Here is a 12844-nt window from a genome sequence, read left to right on the forward strand (position 1 = left end):
GAAGCACAGAGAGTTGTTGACTAGAGATGATGCGCCGTCTCATGGCGGTCACTTCCTGTCAACGTTACAGATCGGAAGTACAGAAAGTTGTCGACTAGAGATGATGCGCCGTCTGATGGTGGTCACTTCCTGTCAACGTTACAGATCGGAAGCACAGAGAGTTGTTGACTAGAGATGATGCGCCGTCTCATGGTGGTCACTTCCTGTGAACCGGCAGGTTTTTAAGAGTGTTGCAGTGCATTGCAGGTAGTTGCCCGTTTCAACTTGTCTCGTCGCGAATCTTTGGTCTGAACTGAACATTAAATTTATGAATTTAGGACAGATAAACAGAGAAGAGTGAAAATAAATAATTCAAGTTTATAAAATAAAATACGTAGAAGTAAAAATATAAACTATACAAAAACAGTGAAGCTCCAAGACAAGAGTGACATCGCGTGTGAGAGAATAACATATTACGTGTGGTCAATGATGTTATGACTGATTTGTGTGCATTAATAAATTAATATAATATGGTCCATAATTTGATAAAACAGTAAAATATATATTGACATAATGTAGTAAACTATAGTATAGGATATAAAATATAAGGTGAAATGTATAATATATAGTATAGTACAGCAGTATGACACAAAATATAAGGTATTGTACTTGATGAATAATAAACTCGTGTAATTCTGTAACTTTTTATTCTGACCTTTGCGCTGCAGGTACGGCCGGGTGGCTTTAAGGACAGACAAGAAGATAGAGAGCAGCTCCACCAGGTCTCCAGTGACGTGACACGCCGTCGCCTCATGGTACATCATGTGCAGAGTGTTGAAGGACTGCAGAAGACAGACAGAGAGCATCGCATTATTCTCCAGATCACAAAGATGTTTTGAGTTTTGATGTAGTGGTTCACACCAAATGCAAAGCATAATTCTTAGGCAGCATACACAGTCGATGCAGTGCAGCCAATAAGTGAAATTTGGGTGACACTGTGTCACAAAAGCCTGTCAGCGTTAAGATCCTCCTGATGTCCTGACTTTGTTGAATCAGAAATGGAGAAACAAAAATTATTGTATCCATCTGAGGGCACCCAGACCTCAACGACAATGGCTCGTATTTCTACAGAGGCTCGACTAATAAAGAAACTGCCTCAAGAAAAGTAAGAAAAGAAGTTAGACTACACGGTAAATTCTGAAAATGTGCGTCTGTTACTTGATTCCAGCTTTCAGTTGTATTTTACTATCAACCTAGTTTGCACTTTTAGACCCAGACACGATGTTTACAGCAGGAACAAAGCAGCAATAGTGGTTATTTCAGCCACGACTGTTGATGGAAGGAAATGGCGGACAGAAGTGTTGTTCCTCAGCTTCTCGCATTAGTAACACAAATAAACACACGTGATCGCATAGTCAAACACACACAAGTAACACAAGACAAGAATTCACTTTGTGTTTAAAGAGGAGATCCAGATTGTACCTCAGTCATGAGGATGAGTCCTCTGTTAAACACCACCAGCAGTCGGTCCTCGTCGTTCTCCAGCAGAACCCTGAAGGCACTGAGAGGAACAACAGAACCAGGTGTTAGGATCCAGATCACAGAAGCTCCTCAAAGCAAATATTCAGTCTCTAAATCTGACTCTCACAGAGACTAAACATATTTACTGTTACTCTGACTGGAGCAGAAAGAAAGATCATTTCCACAGATCAATAACACCGCCTCACTGACCAGGCTACACATGACGCTAAACATGTTACAAGTTTCACTGTATAAATTTGTGCGTGTGTCCCGACCTGATGAGCGTGGTCCAGCAGGAGCGGCCGTCCAGGCAGCGCAGGTAGCAGCTGATGGTGGTCTTCTTGAACTGTTTGATGTCCTCCAGCTCTTCTTCTCTCATGTCAGGTCGCTGCGCCACAAACAGCTGCATCAGGTTGAACAGCTCCTCCACCGCCTGCAGGGTGCAGCACAGACACAGCACAGACAATCAATGCATCATTTTCATAACATACAGGCACATTCGATACATGTTTTATGTGTAAGATTTAGGGGGATTTAGCTGTGTTTTTAGGGGCGAGGACTGCAGATTGCAACCGGCTGATACTTCAGGAGGTTATTACCCGGAGCATAATTATCTACAGAGGTCTCTTCCTCTCCAAAACCAACGGACCAGTGGTCTCGTTTATAAAACAGTGCGCAGGATCCATACTAAAAGTGTACGTGCACACAAAAGCAGGAAATGGTGTGCGGCAAAAGATATTCTGATTTATAAAACCATGGGTACGCTTGGCAGTGCCCAATTGCCCAAATCAACTTGGCATTGTCTGCACGTGGATTCGCTTCATGTCCCAACCCTCTTCACGCCCACATTCAACTATAAATCGTCAAAGCAATTTCTGCTGGAACTGATCTGAGAGCAGCCTCTCCACTCACCCCGGGGTACTGGCTGGCGTGTGGCGTCAGGTTCTTGAAGGCCCACTGGATGTTCTGGTGCGAGGCGAGCTGTCGGGTGAAGGTAGGCGACTGCTCGCAGCACATACGCAGGATGCCGTAGTAGGCGGGCAGCATGCCGCGGTTGAAGAGCACCACCTCCTGGTCGTCGTGGTCGGCCAGGATGTAGTTGAAGGCGATGTTCTTGGTCACCACAGGGTTCTGCACCACCAGGCGGACGTTCTCCGGACAATCAACGCACATGTTGTACCAGAAGGACAGCAGCGCCTGCTTATTGTGGTTGGTGGCGATGGCCGGCTCCGACAGTTTGGGCTGAAGGCGGAGACGAGGACAACATGAGCAACGATTCAGACAAGAAACTACTGATCATTATGGAGCTGCAACTAACAGTTATAATGTGGTTATAAGCAGTAATTAGGCTGTAACATGGTTATTAATGGACATTATGTGTTATTAAGTTCTCCTACGAAGACAAATTTCACATTATTACAACTGTGTGTTATTTAAATTTAATTCATTATCTGCTTTTATATGGAGCGCCATTTAGATCAACATTGAATTAACCCCAAATAAATAAATATGGCTATGAAGAATTCCTAAAATAAATAAGCAGGGCAATAAATATGTCGATAAATGTAAATAAAAATGTACATAAATGACTCAATACAGATAAATAAGTAACAGGATTTTAAATTTAGGAAAGGATGTTTTTTCAAAAGACTACTTTTATTTATTTCAGCAGACTTTTATTTCTTAATTTAATTATCCAGGATCTATTTCATAGCCATATTTATTTATTTCATAGGAAATGTATTTATCTTTTTATTTAATATCAACTTCAATAGCATTCCATATTTTTATATCCCAACTGAATATACAAGTAAAAAAAAAAAAATTAATTAATAAGGAAAAAAACAAAACAAATAAATGTAAACAGAAATTAATAAATAAAATATTTAATATAAGATATGAAATCAATACAAAACTGAGTCATTTGTCAAAAAATAAACACTTTAATTATTTATTTATTTTTTTCATTTCTGTCCATTTATATTTACTAACCTCCAAATTTATTTGATAATTGAAGCTTTTTTTTTTACTACATTTTTTTTTATTTTTTTTATTCCTTCTTTATTTATTTATTTATTTAATAATAATGGCATCTTTTGTCTTCCATTGACAAGACAGGTATGTAAATAAATAATATTTTGTTTAGTCTCACCATCTGGGATGTTAGAAATATAACAGTTTCTTTAAATACTGAATCGCTGATAATATAAAATGAACATATATATAAAATAAACATAATAAATAGTAATAATAATATTAAGTAAATAAAGTAAATAAAAGAAAAAGACACGGAGAAACTTCAGAGGCAGTACTGAACGTACCTGGAAGAGGTTCCAGAGGTCCATGAAGTATCCAGAGAACATGAGTTTCTCCGTCTTGGAGATGAGGCAGTAGGTCATGAAGCTGAAGTACTGCACCAGCTTGGTTGTGCCGTGAACGCTAGCGTCCACGTACAGCTTGGCGCGTCCCAGCAGCCCCAGCAGCAGGTTGTACACCTGGTGGAGGACCACGGTGGTGTCGGGTGACAGCGGCAGCTCGCGGGTCGGCAGGTGGAGGGAGCGCGTGGAGCGAAACATCTGGCGGAAAGAGTTGCTGGGGATGAGGGAGACGAGGAGGTACGCCGCCGCTGGAGGGAGGAGAGACAGTTTTATTTTCATTGTCTGTTATTTATCAGTAATGACTCGCTTCTAATTTTCTAATGAAGAAGTAGAAGCAGTTTCTGCTCAGGTTATGTTTTTACACTGATGAACCATCTTGTTCTTTGGACTTTAATCTCTGCAAAGATAAAGCTACAACAGCAAAATGCTAATTATGTTTATTTATTCATCCAGAAAAACAGACTGTCACTCAAGTGGCCTGCCCTTACACAAGCAGAACTTTAAGCCTTAAAGGAATACTCCGACGATTTGGGAGTTATGCCCTTGCTCTATCATTTTCATATTGAGACAACATGATCGATATCTTTTTTGTGTCTGTGCGTCCAGTGGCTGGGTCTCAGCGGTTAGCACTGCGGCTTAGCTTAGCGAATACAATTGAAGTCTATAGGGGGTCAGTAGCCTACAGTAAAAGTGAACAAATAAACGTTACAGAAATCCTGAAGCTGGCATTTCTGCACGTGCATTTAAAATAAACATGTTTAAACATTAATGTGAAAAACGAGAGGTCTTTTTAGTCGTTTTAGAAGAAGTTCAGAGCCAAACGGCAGGTGCTTAGACCACAGAAACGCGAAGCGCATCACAACCCAAAAAACGCAAGCAACAAGCTTCAATCTCATTAATGACAAAAAGGCGCCTCCAGCTGCTAAAGCACTTTCTGTGTGATCAGGTCCTTACACTGTTAAAAACAGCATCTGGTAAAAAGACTGCAGTATTTGGAGTGTATAACTGAGGCTCTTACATGTGCGGACTCGGGGGTAGTTGTGTGCCAGAAGGAAGCGTTCCACCCAGTTCTCCATGTTCTGCAGCACCCAGCTGTGGGCCAGTTTGTTCCTGGGAGTCTGGACAGCCAGCCAGTCCAGACACTGGGACGGGTTGTACTCAATCACCTGAAGGGAAGCACACACAAACATGAAGGCACACAGAACAAAACAAACGCATCACAACCTGTCTGTGTGGGAGTGATGCTCCTGCCATGAGTCGGGGTGTTGACACTGACTAAATAGATAAAACTGAGAGTGAGAGGAAGTCGACACGAGTGAAGGTTCAGCTTAAATGAGTCGATTCTGAAATTGGGAAAACCACATTTTCATGCACTCTGGACTTAATCTACCAAAAAACTTCATCTGTTTAATTGTCATGTTAAAGCAATGTTTCATCAGCAATGAGTCAAGTTTATAGTTAATCATCTATTCTATACCTTTTTATAATCTATAATAATCTGCATGGGGTTTTAGTAAAATTGTCTTTGTCATTTTTTATGCCACCATTTTGGCCAGACCTCTCTCATTACAAGACACATTTTATCTAAAGACGTGTAACAGATAAAACTAAGGGCAAAGAATGTTTATAAAGATGGTAAAATAAACTCAAGATGCTAAAACTATTGTCACTAATGATTCCACTGACTAGATTATTGTCAAGTATCTGAAGTAGAGGAGATAATTTCATTTCTGTGTCAGTGTCTTACCTCCCAGATCCTCTGCAGGATGTAGGAGGCGAAGGAGGGCATCCCGGGTGGTCCGCCTGCAAACTCCATCAACATCGTCAGCAGCTTGAAGAAAGGATTAGCAGCCTGATGGAGTGAAAGAAAACGGTTAAGCTTCTTATACACTCAGATCTCAGATTATTTAGCGTCAGACGTCGTATGAGCGCCACAGTAATAACAGAGACGCATTATGAGCTTAAATCTGCATGAGGTTGGGGTGCTCGTGATTCCACAGAGCGAATAAATTATTTAAAATAATAAGAATAATACAACAGTTTGACAGATGTGTCAGAACTTTGCATTAAAAAAAATATGATCCGAGTAACCTGCTTACCTCAGGAGTCAGCTTTGCGATGGAGGTGAAGAGCATCGACACAATCTGTCAGGAGGAGAATTATACGTTTAATATTAGAACAACTATTTGTAGGGCCGGGGGATATGACAGTGTATATTGTGTGATGGTAGAAATGTGTCAAGGTTATTATAATTAACTAAAAACTACAACTAGGTGTGAGAAACGGCTAGGAGTTGTGTTTGTATTGTGATACCTATTATCTTCTTAAACATTTCCCCTGACAAATAACCCCATGTATTAAATCATTTATTTAACCAAGAAGTCCCATTCAGATTGAAAATCTCTTTAACAAGAGAGACCTGGTCGAGGTAGCAGCCAATCAAAACACATTTAAAATGCAACAAATGCAACATATAATACAAACATCCACAATAAAACAACAATTATTCAAACATAGTGGCCGCTCAAGAAAAACAAGCACATGTCTAAATACGGTGGTCTTAAGGAGAACCACTCATTCAGGTTTAACTGACACAGAATATCACAAATAAAAACATTAAATCTCAGACCTCAGGTACTGAGACCCACAGAAAGGACTGACTAGGCTGCCATCTTGGAAGATGCTATGTCATGATAAAAAATTCTAAATCTAATACTGAAACTAATAAAAACTAAACTGAAACAAGCACACCCACTCTGGGAACTAACTGAAACTAAACTAATTTGAAAACAAAAAATAAAAATGAAATAAAAATATACACTAACGAAAAGTACAAAACTATAACAACTCTGCATGTATGTTCATATACTAGACTTGTATTGTACCTCTTATTATTTATTATTTTACTTTTTGCTATGTAACTGTACTTGTTTTCTGTTTTGACAACCGAATTTACCCTCTGGGGATCAATAAAGGCAAATCTTATTATCTTAGTTGATCTTAAAGTTTTAGGTTGGAGGTTAAAAAAGAATTTTGATGCAAACGCCACCATCGACTCATTTTCTGTGTGTATGTTATGAACCTACATGCTCTGCCAGGCGGTTGTTATAGCGACAGAGGCTGAAGATGAGGTTGCAGGTCTGCCTGATGTTGATACCATCTCTGATGTGCTGGAAGAGGAAGGGGAAGCCCTTCCCTCCGGTCAGCGCTGCCATGTCGCTCTGGGACAGAGTCAGATGTCTGGAGAGCAGGAAGAGAAAGAGAGTCGTCTGAACTCCTGCAGCATTAAAGAGAGTAACATTTATTCCATCACATCCATGTCGCGCTGCACTCGTACCTCTCAGAGCGAGACTGCTCCACCAGCAGAGCAATGAGTGCAATCATCTTCTCCAGAGCTGCAGGACGATACTTCTCCTCCGCCAGAGACAAGATGTCTTCCTCCTCATCCTCTTCCTCTCCCTCCTCCTCCGACAGCACCTCCACCTGAGGCTGAGAGAGGAGGACACTCCTCATTTACTCCTCCTTATAATCCCTTCACATACATGTCATCTATCACTATGTATACAGTGTCATTAACAGCAGTGGAATGTAACTGAGTACATCTACTCAATGTTGCTTCAGTACTTTATACTTAAATATTGTACTTTTTACTGCACAACATTTATCTGATAACTTAAGTTACTTTACAGGTTAAGATTTTACAAAGAACACGTGATCAATTTATCAAATATGATGCAGTGTTAAAGATTTCATGACCAAAAAGTATATTTAGGCAGTTAAAATAAGCTGCACTTTTACCAGCTATAACATTAAACTCAGTTCTCATGATAATGCATCAATAATAATAGTCTGGTAGGGCTGCTCCTTAAAATTGGAGATTCGAATCGTCAGTTGAACACCCCTCAGTTGAGGAGAAAGTGTAGCAGTCAGGACTGATGTAACGAATGTTTATTTTAATGTAAAATAAATAAAACACTCCAGCCGTGAGTGAATTAATTGAAAACTTCCTCCACCACTGAGCATGACTCTAAAACAGGGCTGCAGACTCAATCATGACATTTAATAAGAGAGAAAGATGTAATCAGTGTTAACTTACATTCTCAGGACCTTTGGTTCCCATGTAGAAATGCACCATGATGGAGATAGCTTGTAGTGACAATAAGAACTGACTCTGGAGACACAAAACACACCAGTGACTTCAGGTTCGTGAAGATCTGCAACACTTTTAACGACTGTGCTTTCCCAGCATTTAGTAAAACATCGGTAACACTTTACTTGAAGGTGTCTACATAAGGGTGACATGACACTGTCATGAACTTGTCAACATTATGTACATGTCATAAATGTCTATGAGTGCTGTCATTAAATGTCATTCGGTTTTTGTCTTGATTATGACAACTTGACATTTATCAAAGTGACATTACCAGAAGTTGTCTTTGTCATGACAAGTTGACAATAAAGCCCCTACAAGGAACTTTCATTTTGAGTTGATTTTGGCGACCCCGTGGACAAAAGCGGTAGTGTTTTGCCGGAATGAAGCCTACATTTCCCATGAGCTCTAGCGAGTATTGTCGTAAAGACGCTTACCTGGCTCGCGCATGTGTTTGTTTTGGGGATGAATGAAACAACAAGACGGGAAAACTTTGCCCCCGCTCCTATCGGGGATCCCAGCTCACCTCTGCTGCGCCCCAGCTCCACCTCTCCGGCGTAAGCGCCACTGCCGCCGGGGTAAACACAACGGTCGGCTGGTAAGGCTGAAGGCCTGTTTGGCGAGCACTTCCACGGCTTCTTGGACTGAGTATGGAGCGGTGCCTCGCCTCTTTATTTCTCGGCACTCGCTGGACCCTGTCGACGCCTGGCTGGTACCTGTCGTCGGCCCGGATGAGGTGTTCCAGCCCCGCGGCCCCTGCTCTCCTCGTCCCCGCTGGCGCAGCGTGAATCTGTGCAACCTGCGGCCTCTGTGTGTGGCTCCCCGGACAGCTAACGCTGTGGACCCGCCGGCTCCTGCCAGGATTGGGCTGGTAAATGCTAGATCGCTGGTGAACAAAACGTTTATCCTGAAGGATTTCCTGACTTCCCGAGGATTGGATTTTCTCTGTGTGACTGAGACGTGGCTGACTGTTGGTGAGTCCAGTGCTTTCACAGAACTTTTACCCGATGATTGCTGCTATTTTAACTCCCCGTGGACGTCGGGTCGAGGAGGAGGAATAGCGACTATTTATAAGAGTCACTACAAATGTAAGCAGCTAGGTAAGATGACATGTGCCGTCTGAGTGCCGTAAATCGCTTCCTCCTGGAAGCGACCTGGGGCGGACCCGGAGACAGTTTCCTAAAGGTATGGATATACACTATATAGAAATAGCTTATCTTCACACCGATGGTCTCATTTGCTGTTGTAGGTCACGCACAGACATCAGCAGAAACCAGAGACTTTTGCATATCCAGTTAAAAGTTCCTTGTAGCGGCTTTAAATTTGTTTGGGAGGTCCTTATAATGACAACTTGACATTGACAAAAAGACATCTTCTGGTAATGTCATCCTGGTTAATGTCAAGTTGTCATTATAAGGACATCCCAAACAAATTTAATGTCAACTTGTCATGACAAAGACAAGTTCTGGTAATGTCACTTTGATTAATGTCAAGTTGTCATAATCAAGACAACCCAAACAATGTCACAACCGTGTCATGTCATAGTTATGACAGTGTCATGTCACTCTTATGTAGATACCTTCAAGTAAAGTGTCATCAAAACGTCTTTCAGAATAAGACTAAGTAGTTCAGACTGACCTCCTCCTCTCCCATCTTGGCAAACTCATAGAGGAAGGCGAAATACTCAGTCAGGTGTTTGCTGTGGGGCTTGACGCCGTGCTCCATGATGGACAGGAGCGTCTTCACGAAGCGAGTGACGCAGGACCGGCTGCCAATGTCCTCCACCGGGCCATCCATGTCGTCGGAGCTGAGACAGAGAAAAGGGAAAGACGGTTTCAGAATCATTAGATATGCTTCAGTGGCCGCGTATGTAAACACACAGAGAAGGAACCTGACTCCCGTTTTCAGCTGCTCTCAACATACTAACATACAGAAAAAGACATGCAAAAGTCATGGAAAAGTTTTTGTTTGGCCTGTTCCCATTAGTGCATGCTTGAATCCCTCTCGACTCTGTTTGCGTCAGTAATGTGGAGCCTAAAATCTTTCCCAGAGTCCAGAGTGACGGAGACACTGAGTGACACATGGCTCCTGTTTGGATCTCTGTCGCCACCTGATACCACAGACACAACACTGTCTGTTTGTGCTGCACACCTCTAATGGCACACTTAAACTGACCCTACATTTGTTCTTCTTCTCGTGCCCAACGCTAAATAAGCTCCAAATATTTCTAGTTTAAGTTATTTCAAATGTACCTCTTTATCCTGAAGAAGAGAAGCTGTAATTAGTCTTTGCTTTGTGTTTTAAAATTTGCATTCAGAATTCAAACTGCTCGACTGGGAGAAAAAATGAAACAACTTTTTGGAGATCTGGTAAAACAAAACAAATTCTTCAAACGTCAAAAATATTTGAGGAATGGAAACTCAACCAACTTCCTTTTATATCACGTGTTGTGTGTTTTGATTTTCTTCAGGATTAAGAACGAAAATAAGAGTACAACACTGAACAGCTGACCAATCAGGTGTGACGTACCCATCCTCCATGCCGGGCTGCAAGTAGAGATGAGCGTGAACCGGACGCAGCCTCTGGATGACATGAATACACAACCTCTGGAACATCTGGAGGACAGAAGCAGGCGAGAGTCAAATGTGTGTTTGTGACATGAAACAATATGAAGGTAGAACTTTGATCATTAAAACTTTAAACATTAAATACATTTTAGGGGAAAACTAGGAACAGGAAGGAAAGACAGAAACGAGAAATGTGGAACATTATGTATCAGTAAAGTTATATGAGATAAATGACTCACTTGTCTAACAATCTGATTGGGGCACTTTATGAGGATCTGCATCGGCCACCAGTTGTCATCAGCCATGCGATCCAAAAACCACTGAAACAGAAGCAAGGTGAAACTAAAACACTGTACAGTGCATAACACCAAAACAAGAAAATCCTTCAGCACAGAGGTAAAATATTTGTCAAAGCTGTGATCGCACCTCGCAGGCGGCCTGACTGTTGTTGAACTGTTTGGTCAGGAGTTCAATCCACTGCAGCATGGTGGGCTGGAGGTTACAGAGCAGGAAGGACACACATCAGTCAGTTTGTCTTCAGGCTACAGAGTTTTAGCAGTCAGACACCAAATGCCCTTAAATACAGTGAGTGTGATTTACCTTCTCCTTGGAGTGGATGAAAGTCTCGAGGACAAATGATGTGCTGAGCTGCAAAGACAGGAACATTTACAGTAAAGAAATGCACTTCATGTGTTGTCGTGATCTGTTGTGGGTGATCTGTTCACCCTGTACATGCTACCCCTGGGACACATAAGTCATCACAACATCTCTTTCCATAGCTACGCAGATGATACACAGCTCTACCTGTCTTTTCGACCCACTGACACCAGTTAATCACTTCTCTTCACAGTTGCTATACGACCCAAAACGTCTTAAAATTTAACTCTGAGAAGACAGAAGTTCTCATCATTGGCCCTGAACATATCTCAAAACTAATTCAACCACTCGTCAGCCCCCTCACTACGAACATAAAATCAGGTGTAAAAAATTCGGGTGTTATTCCGGACAGTGATTTGAGCCTGGAGCAGCATGTAAAGGATGTGGTTCAGTCTTGTTTTTACCAGCTGAGGAACATCTCCAAATGTAGGGTCACGTCTGTCCTTCAATAACGCAGAGAAAGTCATACATGCTCTTTTTATCCTCCCACCTTGATTACTGTAATTTGGGTCTTCTAACTGTTCCAGAGTCCACGTTAAAGACAAAGCCTTGATCGAGCCTTTTCAGTTCTTGCTCCTTGGCTTTGGAAAAATGAATTGTATGTATGGAGCCATGTGTATATGTATGAATGCTTACAGGTATATTTGTGTTTAAGTGTTTATGTTAGTGTATATGCTCATGTTTTATAAGTATCACTTTTGTTTCGTTTGTTTAATTGTATTCACTTTGGAAATAACTTTATGGTTTCAGCTCTACAAATTAGGTTATTATCATTATTATAATTATGATTATTACTGTTAAACAAGCTCTGCAGAATATATTGGGCATACAATTAACACTGGAGCAATTTTTGCTAAAAAAAAAAAAAAGCACTTAAATAATTTACAGATTATCCAAATTGTCAATTAACTTCTTGGAAACCCACTTTTTAGCTCTAGGCTCAAATCTCAAGTCACAAAAAGCGTTTTTCATTTTGTTTTTCTTAATTACCATAACCATGTTTAACTGTCAAAATAAAATCCTTCAGTGTCAAACCTGACAATAAAGGTAAAAAATGTTTGAACCTGTACTACTTCTCACCTTAGCGGTCATGAGGGAGACAACTTTAGGGTCTGGTAGAGTGCTGGGGATGCTGCTGCAGAGCTGCCACATGAAACTGAAAGAAAAAATAAAAATAAATAAAAGCAACAGTGGAAGGTGATCGGTTTATTCTGTCATAATGCCCAAGTAATGGGTCTGCTACTCACCCAAAATAAGTGTGTTCAAATATATTTTTATCCTGGAGAAACTGCATGTTGTCGTGCCAAATCCACTGAAAGAGACACAGACGTGTAAATTGAATAATATAATGAAATAAATGCATACTTAGTTACAAACTTCAGACTTAAAAAGAGAAAAAGTAAACCCACGGTACCTCCAGCAGGTCAGGAGAGACATCAAAACTAAAGTCCTTCCCGTTCTCCTCCTCCAGCTCCACCCTCTTATAGAAGAGCATGTAGGCACTGTGTGTCTGCAAGTTCAATTAATGCTTCGTTATTACTTTTTGGATCATTCGTGGTAATAGAAAATAAATAATAAATAAATTAAAAAAA

General features: G+C 41.0%; 1 protein-coding gene across 1 annotated transcript in view; it reads right to left on the reverse strand.

The window, feature by feature from the left end:
• The window catches only part of usp34 (ubiquitin specific peptidase 34), a 74588-nt gene that overhangs the window by 7409 nt on the left and 54335 nt on the right, over positions 1 to 12844 (reverse strand). The window contains exons 51-69 of the mRNA XM_050043909.1: positions 12667 to 12762; positions 12500 to 12564; positions 12333 to 12408; positions 11196 to 11243; positions 11022 to 11087; positions 10835 to 10915; positions 10558 to 10643; positions 9667 to 9835; positions 7975 to 8049; positions 7216 to 7367; positions 6965 to 7118; positions 5978 to 6022; positions 5626 to 5730; positions 4897 to 5044; positions 3822 to 4126; positions 2413 to 2742; positions 1776 to 1933; positions 1462 to 1540; positions 695 to 821 (exon numbers count right to left, since the gene is read on the reverse strand). Of these exons, the coding sequence (XP_049899866.1) occupies positions 695 to 821; positions 1462 to 1540; positions 1776 to 1933; positions 2413 to 2742; positions 3822 to 4126; positions 4897 to 5044; positions 5626 to 5730; positions 5978 to 6022; positions 6965 to 7118; positions 7216 to 7367; positions 7975 to 8049; positions 9667 to 9835; positions 10558 to 10643; positions 10835 to 10915; positions 11022 to 11087; positions 11196 to 11243; positions 12333 to 12408; positions 12500 to 12564; positions 12667 to 12762 (2365 nt within the window). The remainder of the gene's footprint in view (positions 1 to 694; positions 822 to 1461; positions 1541 to 1775; positions 1934 to 2412; positions 2743 to 3821; positions 4127 to 4896; positions 5045 to 5625; positions 5731 to 5977; positions 6023 to 6964; positions 7119 to 7215; positions 7368 to 7974; positions 8050 to 9666; positions 9836 to 10557; positions 10644 to 10834; positions 10916 to 11021; positions 11088 to 11195; positions 11244 to 12332; positions 12409 to 12499; positions 12565 to 12666; positions 12763 to 12844) is intronic.

This window comes from Epinephelus moara, chromosome 5 (genome assembly GCF_006386435.1).
Source record: "Epinephelus moara isolate mb chromosome 5, YSFRI_EMoa_1.0, whole genome shotgun sequence".
NCBI lineage: Eukaryota > Metazoa > Chordata > Actinopteri > Perciformes > Serranidae > Epinephelus > Epinephelus moara.